The 14,418-nt window shown below is 36.2% G+C and overlaps 1 protein-coding gene across 11 annotated transcripts in view; it reads left to right on the forward strand.

Moving 5' to 3' along the window:
* RAPH1 (Ras association (RalGDS/AF-6) and pleckstrin homology domains 1) overlaps window positions 1–14,418 on the forward strand; it is a 182,630-nt gene that overhangs the window by 149,651 nt on the left and 18,561 nt on the right. For 7 of the 11 annotated variants that reach the window (XM_015868251.3, XM_085553346.1, XM_085553345.1 and 4 more), the window contains one exon: window positions 6,005–6,079. The exons of 2 other annotated variants lie outside the window; for them this stretch is intronic. In XM_015868251.3, the coding sequence (XP_015723737.2) occupies window positions 6,005–6,079 (75 nt within the window). Of the gene's footprint in view, window positions 1–3,030; window positions 3,178–6,004; window positions 6,080–6,861; window positions 7,001–14,418 lie in introns of those variants that run through there. 2 more of the 11 variants (XM_085553349.1, XM_085553350.1) reach the window with 2 other exon arrangements.

Consider the following 14,418-nt stretch of genomic DNA (forward strand, 5'->3'; position numbering starts at 1 on the left):
TGTAATGGTATAATGACAACTATCTGTGAATAGAAATACACAAGCTTTATTTCTAGAAAACCAGACTTACAGCCCTGATTATGTTTCTCTATCTTGAACATTTTACTTAATCTCGTGTTCTTAAAAGTTCTTGTAGGTTTCAGACCATCTATATTAGTGTTTTTATAATCACTTAATTGTTTTCATATGGTTTTTTTTTTGTTTGTTTGTTTAGTTTTATATGGCCTATGCTCTCCTAATTGAAAGAGCAAACTGTGACTTTTTTTTAGCTCCCCAGCTATGCATACCTGTTGTCTTCTAGTGATGGAATTTTTAATGACTTGATGTCTATAATAAGTTTTTTTAGAACTGAGTTACAGTTTAGCCAACAAACAGCCAACAAACATGGAAGATAAACAAATGTTGCTTGAAACAGTTACTGCATAACCTAAAACAAAAAAACCAGGTTTGAACAAAACAGTTCAAGCTACATATTCACTAGGTTTCTTAACTGCTTTGTCTTGTTTTCTTTGTTGTAAGTAGAATAATCTATGGGATGATGTCTTTGTAATTCTTTCTGTAATTAAAGCAGTCTTTCATCAGTCAGCTGTAGTACACTTTTGGGTTTTTATCCTTCCTTTCAGTCTTCCGTTTAAGTAGACATCTCTTTTTGGACAGGACAGACAACTGTTTTCCATGAAGCTACACTTCACCCTATTTTTTTTTTTTTTCCTCCTGTGCTTTTTCTTTTGGGAAAATTCCACTGCTTAAAACCTCTTACCTGCAGACATACTTTATTAGGGATTTTGTGTTCAGTTTGTATTCATTTAGGTTTGTGCTGTTGCTGAGCTAGATAGTGTTGCCCCACCTTGTGTTGGCACTAGTGTTTGTGCAGCTGCTTAGAGGTTTGTATGAGCTCGTGGTCTCCCTGAAAAATAATCCTTCTGCATAAGTTGTTCCATGATCTCTTGGGTGATGTGGTCAAAATCACTGTTGACCAAATGAGAGGTGCACGAGCCTATGGTTAAGGAAGGTTAGAATTGACTCTTGAAGCAGTTCTGCCTTAAAGTTCTTCACTGATAGTGAAACTGAAATTGAACTGTTTACCAGCATTTACAATCCTTTCCATCTGTATTCCTGCTTCCCAAGGAGCTTGTGTTCAACAAGAAAACTCCACAATGTCTGCTCTCTCTCTTGAGAGGCATGTAAACCAACAAATAGTGCTTCTCCTGCACATGGTTCAACAGTTTCTTAATACAGCATGTCCTCAGACTTGTTTCCGCAATTGCAGCAAATTTCAGTAGGATGAGGTTATAATAGCCAGAACTGACATAAAGTTATAAGGATCCATAACAGTTACAGCAAGTATTGCTTAAGTTATTTTTTTTTCTTCACTCCTGATACAGTTCAGAGGGGAGAGGAAAAAAAACCCAACAAAACACAACTGCTGAACTGAACACTTGGAGTTAGGAAATTCCAAAATTCCAATTGCTTGTTGTGAGATGGAGTTGCACAAGTTCCAGGAGGGCTGGCCTCTTGGGAGCACAGAGTAATAGCTCAGGATTGTCACTTCCAGTGCCTGGCTTCAATATGCTCCACAGCAGCCAGGCATTGCAATTGTAAGAAGACTCTGCAATATTTAGTACTCTCCCAACCACAGCCCAAGCATTCTCAAGCTTGGCCAATCTTTTATTCGTGGCTAGCTGCCCAATTGAAAGACTGGGCAGTGCCACATGAAATAACACAGCCCTGAGGTTTTTAATTGTGATGGGCTAAGCTTCAGTGAGGCTTTGTAGACTACTATTCTAATTCTGAAGGCTCCTGCTCAGAAAAATGTAGTTAAGTTCCCATGGACCAGCAGTCTCGCAGTCTTTGAGAATGTCACTGTCAATAATCCATTTCATGTCAGACATACAATGAATAATTCTGTTTTGAAGGAATTAATAGTAACTATCCTCTTACAGTAAACCATCACAGAAAATTCCTGTCTTGGTTATAGCTTGACATCTGAAAATATGTCTTATATATGGAAATGTCAGACAGTTCTGCTCTCTAATGGTGCACCATTGGTTTCTAAATGATACCAAGACTAGATGATTTTGGTGATCTTTTCCAGCTTTAATGATTCTATGATTCCAAGCATCTGTATTCTTTTTCTGCCATTATGATAAGAATAAAATGTACCTCCCTCTTCATTTCTTTGTCTATCTAACCCTAACTGTAACTAAGTTAGTAAAATTAACATGCCTGAAATAAATATCTCTGTACCTTTGATGGAAAGGGGCAAGCACTGGATACCAGCTGGAAAATCTATAGGCACTAACTGGAAATGAATAGATACTGTGATTATTTTAGGAGTGTAATGTTCACTTTTCAATCCGTTATTAACCTCATGTATTGCTATCATAACTGAACATTTTTTGTGCTAAGACACAAATGTCCTCCCCTTCAACCTTCTACTCTTAGGAAGAACAAATTTAGGGAAATAGAAAAATACTTTCTCTTCATTTCTTTTAAAAATAAATTACAGTATGAGGGTGCTTGGCTCCACCTGAAGAAGAGGTAAATCTGTATCCACTTTTTTCTTGTTATGTTTACTAATTATCACTAAAGCATATTTATGTTACTTTCTAGGATGAAGAAATTGAAACAGAAAGTATATAAAGTTATATGAAGCGTCAGGCTGGCTTTTTGTTGTTGTTTTATTTGCAGAATTTAACTCATAACTGTTACTTAGTTACTTGCACACTGACTACCTGAGTTTGTTTGCATGCATATACAGATGTTTTACTGCAGTGTTTTATCTGAAGGTAATGACGGTTTCCACTCTTGCTATGGTTTAAAAACATGCTGGCATCCAATCTCTTTTTTCCTTCCAATAGGAGGAGAAAACCTGAATCTCATCTTTCAGTCATTGATTTAAGTCATTGATCATTTATAAAAAAATGGGATAAGGGATGCTGCAATTTCTAAATGTAGTTTTGTTTCCTTTACTTTTATTAATTGTCATCACTTTTTTATTCTCTCTTCTGACTAAGAATAAAGGCTTTCTTTTCTTCCCCTTCCTTTTCCCCTCTTTCCCTTTTGCATTTTTTCCTCATTTTCCTGCTTTTTTTTTACTCTGTTTCTATGGGACATTCCATTAATCAGTCCAAACATCCCATTAACTCTTCAGAAGAGGAAGCTGAATTGACTCCTGTAAGTTACTATCACATCTATGTCTAGTTTCTGTTTGTCGGCAGTTGTATCAATTTGTCTGTAATATAAAAAAATCATATTAATAACTTCAATTGAATCCACTGGTATCATGGTAGCACACTAAGAACATTGTTACAGTTAGACTTCTTCAATCTGAAGTAGATCGCTATCAGGGATGCTAAATTAGGGGAGCCTAACTGAAATACACTTAATACACTTGAAACATTTTCTTTTCTTTTGAAGCATAATTGCTCCTAGCAGTCCTTTGCAGAGAAGGCAGAAAATGAAATCTGTTGAATAACGTTAATCATTTTGTAATGTATGTTCTTACATGTTCCCCATGAAAACACAATCTCAAAGAATTTGCAAAGAAAAATTTTGGTTCTCACTCCCCCTCTCTGTGCTCCTTTTGGGATGAAGTTAAAAATATATGTATGTATATACACACAGATGTCTATGTGTATAAACACAATTCTTGAGTTCTCTTTTGAAAATAGTGTATTCTAGCTGTGTCTGCAGGTTGTCTAAAGAATTCAATATACTGATGTAGTCAATAACTGTAGTAGCTACCTTTTTAAGAAAGCTTTGTAAGCATAGACCTTTTTATCAGACGCTGCTCACTGCATTTTCTTTATTTAAGTTTGGTTCTTGGTGACAGAGGTAGGCTTTTTAATTAAGTTTTATTGTGTTTCTTACCAGTCATTAGTTAAATCCAAATTGGTGGCACAAGGGCGCCACCAGCTGGTTTAACTAGATATGAGTTATTGTTAAATTGCACTGGGAAACAACTTTGTTGCCAGGGCATGAGATGTGATTGTGATGGGACTGGGTGGAAGGATAGCAAATGGGTTTCACAGTGCGTGACCAAGAATGTCTGACAAGTATTAATTCAAGCGTTAGTTTGGTTTTCCTAGATTTTACTGGTGTTATTTTTTTTGCCAGGGGAGGTACTTTGGACAGAAAAGTAGATTATATATAGAAATTAGACATTTATTTTGTTAGAACTTTTGATTTAAATTTGATCTCTAGAATTACGGAGAAGGGACGAGCCATTTAGGTCCTCATTGTGGTTCTCAGTGCAGTCATAGTATCCTAAGGCAATTTAACAGACTATTTATCTACCTCTGAACAATGAAGTAATCCTGGGAAGCCTGTATTAAAAGGCAGCATCAGTTCCCCTCAAAGCTTGGTGTTTGATCTGGTCTATCCTCTAAAGCAGACAAAATATTTTACAATTGCAGTTGTAGAGGAATAGCACCTTGCTCCAAAATGAAACATCTTTTATATAAAAAAATAAAAAAAGAACTTATAATCCCTGCGCACTTACTGGATGAACTGATTTCCTTTTTCTTTGGGTTGATGCAGATCAAACGTTTGAAATTATATGCACATCATTGTTTAGCTAAGCTGTGTAGTACCTCAGAACTCACCTTTCCTGTTGCTTTACTGCATTTCATCATTCTAACTTTTGGTTATTTGGAGTACTCTAGAAATGTGTTACATTGTATTAAGGAACTGTGTTACATAGTATTAAGGAACCATGGTCAAAAGTTGCCTTTGTGTAACTCTTTCTAGACATGTCTCTGCAGATTCACGTAGGTATTTTGTCATCACACAGTAACTACACATTTTGTTGGCAATACAAGTCTAGCAAGCAGTGTTAGAATAGAATAAAAACTTATTACTGGATGAATATGGTACTGTACTTAAATATAAGATGAGAACAGCCAAAAGCAGCAGTGACAGGACAAAGGTTAAATTATCTCCCTTAAGCTTGTCTATTGGAGAAATATTTTCCAGGAAATGGTATTTGCTTTAAATAGAGATTCCTTATACTAAAACCTAGGAAAGAGGTTGTGAATGTGCATTGTAACATTCTTTTTGCCCTACTGCACAATTCACTAGAAGAAGCAAAGCAACTTGTCAGACATTGTGATCTGTGATTAGAAGTCTACCCAGAAACTCTTTAACAGAATTGCTTGAACTTGTCTCTCTGCATGTGGTAAAATTAATCAACTTGGTAGTAACAGCTGAGACAGATGCAGCCACAAGGGATGAAATTTGCAGTATAGTGATGGTACATGAGATACATTCAATATTCTTGTTTAACACCACAGTATTAATCTGATTTCCTCAGCAGACTTATGGCTGATGTTCTGTAGATTAAGGTGATGATTTTTCTGTTCTTCTGTAATAGATGCTGGAGATGATGATTCTCCAATTTTCAGGTTTTAAGAGACCTTCCTTACAGGTTGCTGCTTGTTTTGTTTCTTCTTTTTGTACAGGTTAAAGTGTATTTTCTGTGAAACTTCCCTAAGTTTTTACAAAAAGAAAAAAAGGGGGGATAAAAGCTTAGTTGTAAGTAAAGTTTAGATTATTTACAGTGACATCTTTTTCCATAACTGCAAAAGTAATAGTCAGTGTAGAAGGCATGAAACCAGTTCCTTGCTTTCATGTGACCAGCTTGTAGTATTTTTGTACAGCAGAAGAACATTCAGTTTTACAGGACCATGCAGGATTTTTGAAAAGTGGATGTTTTTGTTCTAAATGTTCTTTAATAAGTTGTTTCTTGCAGAAAAGAAACCAGTAGCAGGTAAGCAAAGCTCTTCTTAATTCTGTTCTGTGACCATGACTGCTTTTATTCTACTATTAGCTTTGTATTATTTGGGAATGTTCACTTTTTTTTTATGGGAGGAAATGAACAGAAGATGTAGGTGTGTTATTGTTTTTTTTCCCTTTAAACTCTTTGCTTATCTTCTGCAATCAATACGCTATAAAATTACTGACTACTTTTGACCTATGTTCTTTCTCTTTCTTTCTGAACAAGCACTCCTATTTGGACAGGGAAACCTCCCTCCTTCTGAGAAACATTGCAGGAAAGCCTTCTCACTTGCTGACCAAGGTGATGCTTCTTCTTTCCACCTGCATGTGACTATTTCTACATAGAAAGTAGCTTTTTGTGGTATGCTATGCTCCTGCCACCCCTGCCCTTTTCAGGAACTGTTGCATTTACTTACATTATTTTTCTGTTTGCCCAAGGTGTTTTCGAAGAGCATTTTATTGTTTTTGCACGTTATCAAATTTGTTCCTATTCCCACTCAATACTTTAAGAAAATAAAAGAGCTGCAGTGGAGGAAAATAGGTGAGAGTATTCTGTGCTGTTAAAATGCACTGGTATCCTATAAGAAAGTTTGCTCGCTTTATGAAGATAAAAACTGGGGCAAGTAGTAGAAATATATTTTTTTAAAAAGCTATTTAGATATAATGCAGACTGAGAAAGTTGTAATAATGCAGTAGTATAACGAGCTAGGTATGGGCAATGCCTAATGAAAGATGGAATGATACAAAGATGGTAACAGATATTCAAAAGGTTATTTATAGGGAAAAACTCACCAATAAGGATGCCTTCACTGGGAAATACTGAGGCAATCTCCAAGAGATGCTGCCTTAGTGGTGGTCAGCCCTTAAATGAGGTCTAGAGGAGGTGGAGGAGGCTCCACCCCTTCCGGGAGCACAGTTAAATTACTCTCACCTGTGCTCCCACAGCTGACCCAACACTTGCCTCAGCTGATTAATCAGAGGTTCAGGCTGTGATTACCAATTTCCCATACACCTAATCATAAATATGTTTTCCTCACTGGTCAGTGGTGTACTAAAAGGCCACAAACTGCCAATCATTTCCTCTGGTTCAATTTAAAAATTGTAATTTTTGTATGTGTTTCCCTTTGAGACTAGAGTAGGAGAGACAGAGCAAGCCAAAAATCTCTCAGATGAAAAATAAACAAAAAACATGCTGAAATGAAGTGTATGCACCTTCACATAGGTGAGAAAACTTTGATATCTGAGGTGTCAAATATGTCTGATGCTATTTGCCTACTTAACTAGCACTTCTTGTGTTATTTTTCTAACAGATGACATGGAGAAAAAAATCTTGAGCAAATCTGAATTTGCCAAAGTAGATTTTATGACTTTGATTAGCTTGAATAGTCTGTATTTTCCAAAAATCATTTGTTATTATGGAATTACTACTTCCTTAGTTAAAGGAATTCTTTCCAGAATGCTCAGCATGCATTTTGACAACAGTCTTTGGATCTTTTCTAGAGGAATTTAGACAGCAGACAAAACCACATAGTTTTCTTCTTTTGTGACCATTCCTCCTAAACCTTAAGTCTATGCTACTTTCCCTTTAGCCTGTTAGCTTCCCCCACTCCATCAACGCACACACTTCTGTACCCTCAGCATCAGTAACAAAGCAAACAGCCATCAAACCAGCAGATCTTGCTTCGTTGCAACAGAAAGCATAAATTTTCTTCTACCTCCATGTTTTCATTTCTTCCCTTTTGGTTATTTTAATACTGAATGTGTATTGGTTACCACATGGAACTTCAGGTTTAAGAAAAAAAAGCAAAATATCAAGTCCATCAGATTTTATGTCTGCAAACTACATTGTCTCAGTGATTCTACCAATACTCATGAAGTTAATTTTTTGAATTTTTAAATCTTTGACTTGTTTTAATGGGCTTCAAAGCCCTTTGAGTCAGGTGCTTATGATGAGTTTCCTGACACTCTAAGGATAATATTTCTTGTTAATTCAGTATAGGATTGTCTTAGTACAGCTAAGCCCTCTACTGACTATCAAGCATATAGTTCTGGTGTGGATACCTTTAGTGGTTCCCACCTGACCTGCTGTAGAGAGAAGTTTCTTAAGTAAAGTGATATAGCTTTTCAACTATGGTGGAGAAGTGACGTTGTTGTGACATTAGATAATCCCCATTATGAGAGATGCCATCCTAAGGAACAAGACTTTAGATGTGTGATCACGTTGCAGCTCTATGCTGGTGTCTCCGGCCTGTCAATTAGTTGTTTTATGTCTTACTGTTCCTTGTATTCTTCCCCTTCCTTTTTCTACACCTTATATTCACAATTAGGAGATTAGGAGAAAGACAAATATAAATCTTGTCCTCTGATAATGTGACTCCTTTCAAAAATTCTAGAAATGAACCAGGTTTGTGTTTCATTACAGCCATGACTAGACACGATTACAGCCATGCCTAGACACGATTACAGCCATGCCTAGACACGATTCCTTCTGCAGCACAGGGAAGATCAGAAAAAATTAAAAAAAAAAATAATCTTTTCATTGTGCTGATTTTTTAATTTTTAAATGTAGTTCTGTGCTTTATTGTTCATGGCATTTACTACACTCCATCTTCTTTTTTTCTTTCTTTCTTTCTTTCTTTTTTTTTTTTTTCCTTGAAACAAGTGAATATACATAACTGAGGTAAATTTCAGAATATAGAAAACAGTGCAGTTAATCTTTAATGTCTAAGTTTAAGGCTTGTTTGGAAGTAAGCCATCTAACTGAGCTTTAGAATTTGAAATCTGTAATTTTGTATGGCTATGAAATACAGAGTAACACAGACACTGTTTTTGAGAGAGTATTCAGAGCTTGAGTATATCCTAGCCAAGGATATGCAAACAAGAAATAAAATTCCATGTCACATTTCTGAGTTATCAGTTATTTAACTTTTGATGTGTGTGAAGCTTAGACTACATTCAAGAAGACAGATGATGGTGATATAGTAATGTAAAGCTTCAGATATGAATGTCAGCATCTTCAGAAAATGTCTAGTAACATCTTTCTCCTCTTGTTGACCTGAAAGCTTGTTATGAGTGCAGATTGCTCTGGTTTTGCAGGTTTTGGTTACTACACAGTGTAATCCCTCCAGACTTTAGAATAAATCAACTGTGAATTGGTCTTCAGGCATCTCAGGTCACTGTGGTTCAGATGTGCTTGTTACTGAATCTGTGTAAGAGAATGCAATTCTTTTTATCCCTCTCTTAAGTCACTACTGATTTTGTCAAGCAAAATGTTTCCTGAACATCAGGAAAACTCTGTGAGGTTTACTGAGTGCTGGCACAGGTTGCTCAGATAGGTTATGGAGTGTCAGTCCTTGGAGGTATTCACTAGGCTTTTGGTTGTGGTCCTGGGGAATCAGCTGTAGGTGACCCTGTTTGAGTAGCAGGTTGAACAAGCTGACCTCAACCATTCTGTGATTCCCTGTAAAGTGGGAAGAATAGGTTTCCCAGAGATACAGATTTTTAGATGTGGACAAAACTAATTATTTCGTGGCATATGATGTTCTTCTTCTTCCTTTGCCTTATGCCCCAGCTCCTACTGCTATGCATGACATTTGGAATTACCTTCCCAGTTAACTGTTATACATAATGAAGTGCAGTTTTCCTGGGAAAAACTAAACATCTTCCTGCAGGTGGGAAGTAACAAATAAATGAACTTATTTTGCTTTGATTTCACACACAACTTTTGCTTTACCTATTAAGCTCTTGTTATCTCTGACCATGAATTTTTATGCTCCTATCCTTTTCTTCCTCATCCCATTCAGGGGAAGTGAATAAGGAGCTGTGTGGGGCTTAGCTGTGTACCAGTGATAAGCCCACAACATTTAAATACTTGTAAATTTTGATCAAATGCAAGAGGCTCTGGAGTGGTTTGTAGACATGCTTCTGCACTGAAGTTCATAAACAACAGCTGTCTATCTCTTTTTATCTTTCTTCTTATCCTTAGGGAAAGGTCTCTGTAAGAGATCTGGGTAAGGGACAGTGACTTTGAGATGCATTTAAAATGACTGCTACTTTCCACTTTTCCTTCAGAAGCCATCGTCTGTGTTGGACTTGATGTTCTAATAGTAAAAAGCTTGTGAAGAGTGTGTAGGTTTTGGGGGGGTTGGGGGGGGGAATCAAACCAAACCTGCATTAATGGGAGCTATTAAGACTGAGAAAACAGGTCTGTCTGCTTTTCAAATGATTGATGGACAGTGTGTGGTCTTCCTAAGTTTTTCTCCTCCCTTCCAGTTAAAAGAAAGTAAAAATCGCAACTTCGTGTGTCCTTGTCTTCGTGTATGTTGTATCATCATCATAATTTAAACATTTCAGGTGAACTGTTGTCTCAGGTACAATCCCCAGAACCATCCTACTGCTTTTCCATGCTTATTAATGCTATAGAAATGCTGTGACAGGGAGCCATAACTGTGCTGGACTTTGAGAAAATTCTGTACTGAGTTGGGAAGGGAGAAAGGGCAGTGTGTGGAGAAAGGGCCTACCACCTTAGCCAGGGTGGGCTTCTCACTGTGGAAGTGGGTGCTGTACCCTCTAACACTAAGTGAGCTTTAGAAGAGAATAGTGTCTTTTTTTCCCTCTCGCTTTCCTTGATCGATTGTAGGTTATTCTTGGTTATTTGGAGGTGAAAATACAATTTAAAAGATGTCTGAGAATGGTAAAGAGCTAATTCTGCAAACTCGAGTTCATTGTTCATAAGAGGAACATGGCTGCTCATTGTTTTTTAGGGTGAGTGTTGCATGAATCCTATTGAGTTTGTCAGGAAATAAAAAGCTATAGTTAAAACTGACTTTGAGTTGGGGCAGGGGAAGGTTCTGTTAACTTATGTACTTTAGCTTTTGCCTTCAAGTGCTGATTACGTATACACTTGTTCTAGTAAAGAGTAAACAGAAAGCTCTTCAATGATATTCTGATTGATGCAGGCTAAATATAGGACTAATAAAAAAGTCTTGAGGTTTGGGGATTATGTAGAATTTGAGATGTTAATTTGATGTTTTGAGGCAAAAGGAAATTCTTTTTTAGTTAAAACCCCGGAGTAAGGAGAATCACTTGCTAAACAAGCGGTTTTCTTTCTACCTTAGGCTAGATTATAGCTGAGAAAACAAACACTGGATGCGTGCTTCTAGTTCTTTGGTGTTGCTCGTATACATCTAATTATTCAAATAAGACGTTACAGAAAGAATTTGAATATTAGACATAAAACACATTTCTTCTTGTATGCATCTTGTGATCTTTGTATTCTCCATGATAACTACAGTGAGGTGTAGACTTAGCTGTTTACATCTTATTGGTTAATTGCTAGCTTTTCTAAGCACTGTGAACTTTTTCAGTGGTATTTTCCTCCTTCTTTCTATTCTGCCTGGCAAATAAAAAGAATCAGTTAAAGACCTCTTAAAAGCATATGATGAAACAAAAAATAAACCCCTAACATAGAAACAGTAAGCTTAAAGTTTTGCAAAGTCAGCTCTTCAAAATGCAAACATTTTATTTCATATTGAACTTGGAACTGGGGCAGGAGATTAATAGTCATTATATTAAAGAAATCTAAACTTGAGGTTTTTGAAGTTATTTTTTTCAGTGTTAAAGTGTAGGGTAAAATAACTAAAAGCTGAGTTCTTGTTTAAAAAACAATTTTAAAAGTCTTAAAATTTAAGACCAAAGTACTGAGGCATTGTACTCTTTAGTCTGCAGTATGTTAAAATAAAAAAGTTATTACCATAAATGTATTGCCAAGCATTATTTAAAGCAGATTCACTTTGGTCCATAACTACATGTAATCTCATTAAGAGTCAGAGCCAGTGAAGGCTCACGGCCTGAATGCAAGTATAACAGTACACTGGAAGTTGTCTTTTAAAGAAAGAATTTATGTAGTAATTGTAGTGATTTGTTCTGCTACTAGAACAGTGTCCTTTTCCCTGTAGAGGTGGAGAAAACACCAGGATTTGTGATCTTAGACCTCTGTGTCTCCTTTATGATCATATGCCACACATGACTGTAAAAGCAATCCAGTCTAGGTGGGAATTCTGCTGAAAAGCAGTGTTTATGATGCATTAATTTTCAGCCAGGTCACCTCCCCCATGGTTTTTGTGGTCCCAGCAGCACTGTGAGACAGATGCATCAGCCATCCCAGGGATTTATACATGTACATGTCACTTGTGAAATCGTAACTTAGGCAGCAGTTCTGCCTGCCATTTGTATGTGCATTTATTGACCATTTGGCAGCATAACTCGAATCACTGGTACTAAAAGTGAAGGGGAGGTTTTGGGAGTGGCTCTCATGGGAAATATGGATGAGTGGTTCTACTCGAGCAGAATAGAATAAGTCACTGTGAGTCTTGAAGAATCCAGTAGTTACTCTGTCATTTAAGTGATCAAAATAGATAGTTCTTTCTCCTGTTCTTCTGAAACAACGTGTCAGCAATGCTGTAGCATTGGTCTTAAAACTAATTGTAAGGTCAAAATGAAGTAATTTAAAATGCTTGACTATCCTGTGCTTTCAGAAATTCTTTCTTCCATTCAGACCTCTCTTTATAATTTGTAGCTGGCTAAAAATAATTCTTTACTTTAGCCATCTTCAGTCTGCTTTGTGTTTAAATTTGAACTGACTTTGTTAAAATGTAACACAGCATAAGAAATCCTGATCTCTGAATCCTTATGTAGATGTAGTGGGAACTGAAAAGCAATTGGTAGATGGTAAATCCTTGGAATCGTTTATATTCTGTTTGTTCTTAAAGCATTTTAGGGAGTGATAATGGATTATGAATTTTGAGATAAACAGAGGTTAGTTGTGTTGGTGCAGGTATATGAGAGGTCCCCAGCTGATTGCTGCTTTCTCTCAGTTGTTGCTGCATGTACCTGTGTTCTGTAGCTATAAAGTGCTCTTGCTGGGATGAGCTCTCAGTAGCTGCATTGCACAGGTGTGCAGTGAAATGGTGTGGAAAATTGTGCTGCCTGATTTTAGTGAAGAGCAAAGCCAAATGTGCTGTCAACCTTCGTGCAGCAATAAAAGTTTATGGCTGAGTTAATGAGCAGCTTTTTAAACTGCAATTCAAGTCTCTCAAAATGTGTGTTAAACTTTAGAAAATCTTTTGATGAATTTAAAAGTGCATGGATGTGTGCTGTCACTGTTAGAAATATTTTAAACCTCAGCTTTTGGTAATAAATTATTTCTGTAAATGGAAACAGTTGAAAAAGAGTATTGTAGAACTATAGGTGTGTTTTCCATTGAAACAATTTTAGGTGGCAATGTTTTTTATATTTCTTTTAACGGAATATTACTCTGATCTAACCTGTCTATGATCTGTGACACCATTTTTATGATAAATAAGAATTTTGGTTCCCTGTAGACTAACTAAAAATATGTTTTAAGGTAGATGAGTTCCCAAATAGAATCTCAAGTCATTATTATTACTGCTCACGTGAATTTACTGTTTCCTTTTACTGCCAAAGGTTATATTTCTGCAAAGGCAGCTGACTGTCTTACCTAGTTGATGTCTCTTTCCAGTGCATAGTATGGGCACAGATGTGAAGGAGTAAGAACTGTTAAGTAAGGATACAAGTGGCAGAGGAAATATCCTTTTGCAGTTGATGGGAATGTTAGTACTTCACTGAGGAGTGGAAAAAGTAATTCTATGGTTTTGAGTGTAGCTGAATCTTGATTTTTACAAGAAGAGCAACTATCTAATCATGTAATGAACTGTGAATTGCATTATTTCAAGAAAGCAACAAAGTAATACAGTATGCTGGATATTTTGAGATGGACTGTACTACTGGAGAAAAATCTTAATCTTTTTAGAAAAGAAAAATAATATGAAGAGAATTTTTTTTTTCATTTAAAAATGTTTATTGATCTCATGGTTTTATTGTTACTATGATTCTATTACATGTTAACCTCAATAAAAACAAACTTTTTAGGACTTATAACATCTGAAACTTACATGTGATCATAACTCGTCATTTCAATTCCATTTTGAATAGAACAAATAATCTGCAGAAATTATAGCTGGTTAGTAATGATAGTACCACGATATGCAGGTTTTCTTTAGTAACAGCAGGTAGAACAGATTGACTTTACTTGAATTTTTAACATGTTTCTGGTTTAAACAAAACCAGATCACTGTCTTAAAAGAACACTGAAGAAAAGAATGCCTGTTTGCTTTATGGATCTTAAAGTAATTCAAGCAAAGAGGACAAGCACCTAGATTTATTAGGCTACTAGTAGGCAATAAGTGTCCAGGCTACTTATTGCCGACTGATTCTTCTAAACCCGTGGGTGTAGTGTGAAACCTTATTTGAAGGATTTGTTTTCAGTACTTTCTTTATGCTGTTGTATTTGTTGCATGTCCATTGGCCATAAGTCTCTTGGTTCCACCCAGTTGTGAACTCTTGTTGAATGTGTCTTGTCCAAGACTATGACTTTAAATACATATGGTAAAATCCTTGGTAATAATGTGCTAGGCTACTTAGAATAGAGAGAATAGAGGTAGACCAGGTCTATATATATATAAAATATATACCTCTAATATGTTATTTTGGAGATAATGGCATTAGAATTTCTAAGTGTCAGAAATGTAAAGTAACACTTCTAAAAAAATGAGTCTTCAT

The sequence above is a fragment of the Coturnix japonica genome, chromosome 7, assembly GCF_054131305.1.
Source record: "Coturnix japonica strain WE chromosome 7, WE-NBRP24, whole genome shotgun sequence".
NCBI lineage: Eukaryota > Metazoa > Chordata > Aves > Galliformes > Phasianidae > Coturnix > Coturnix japonica.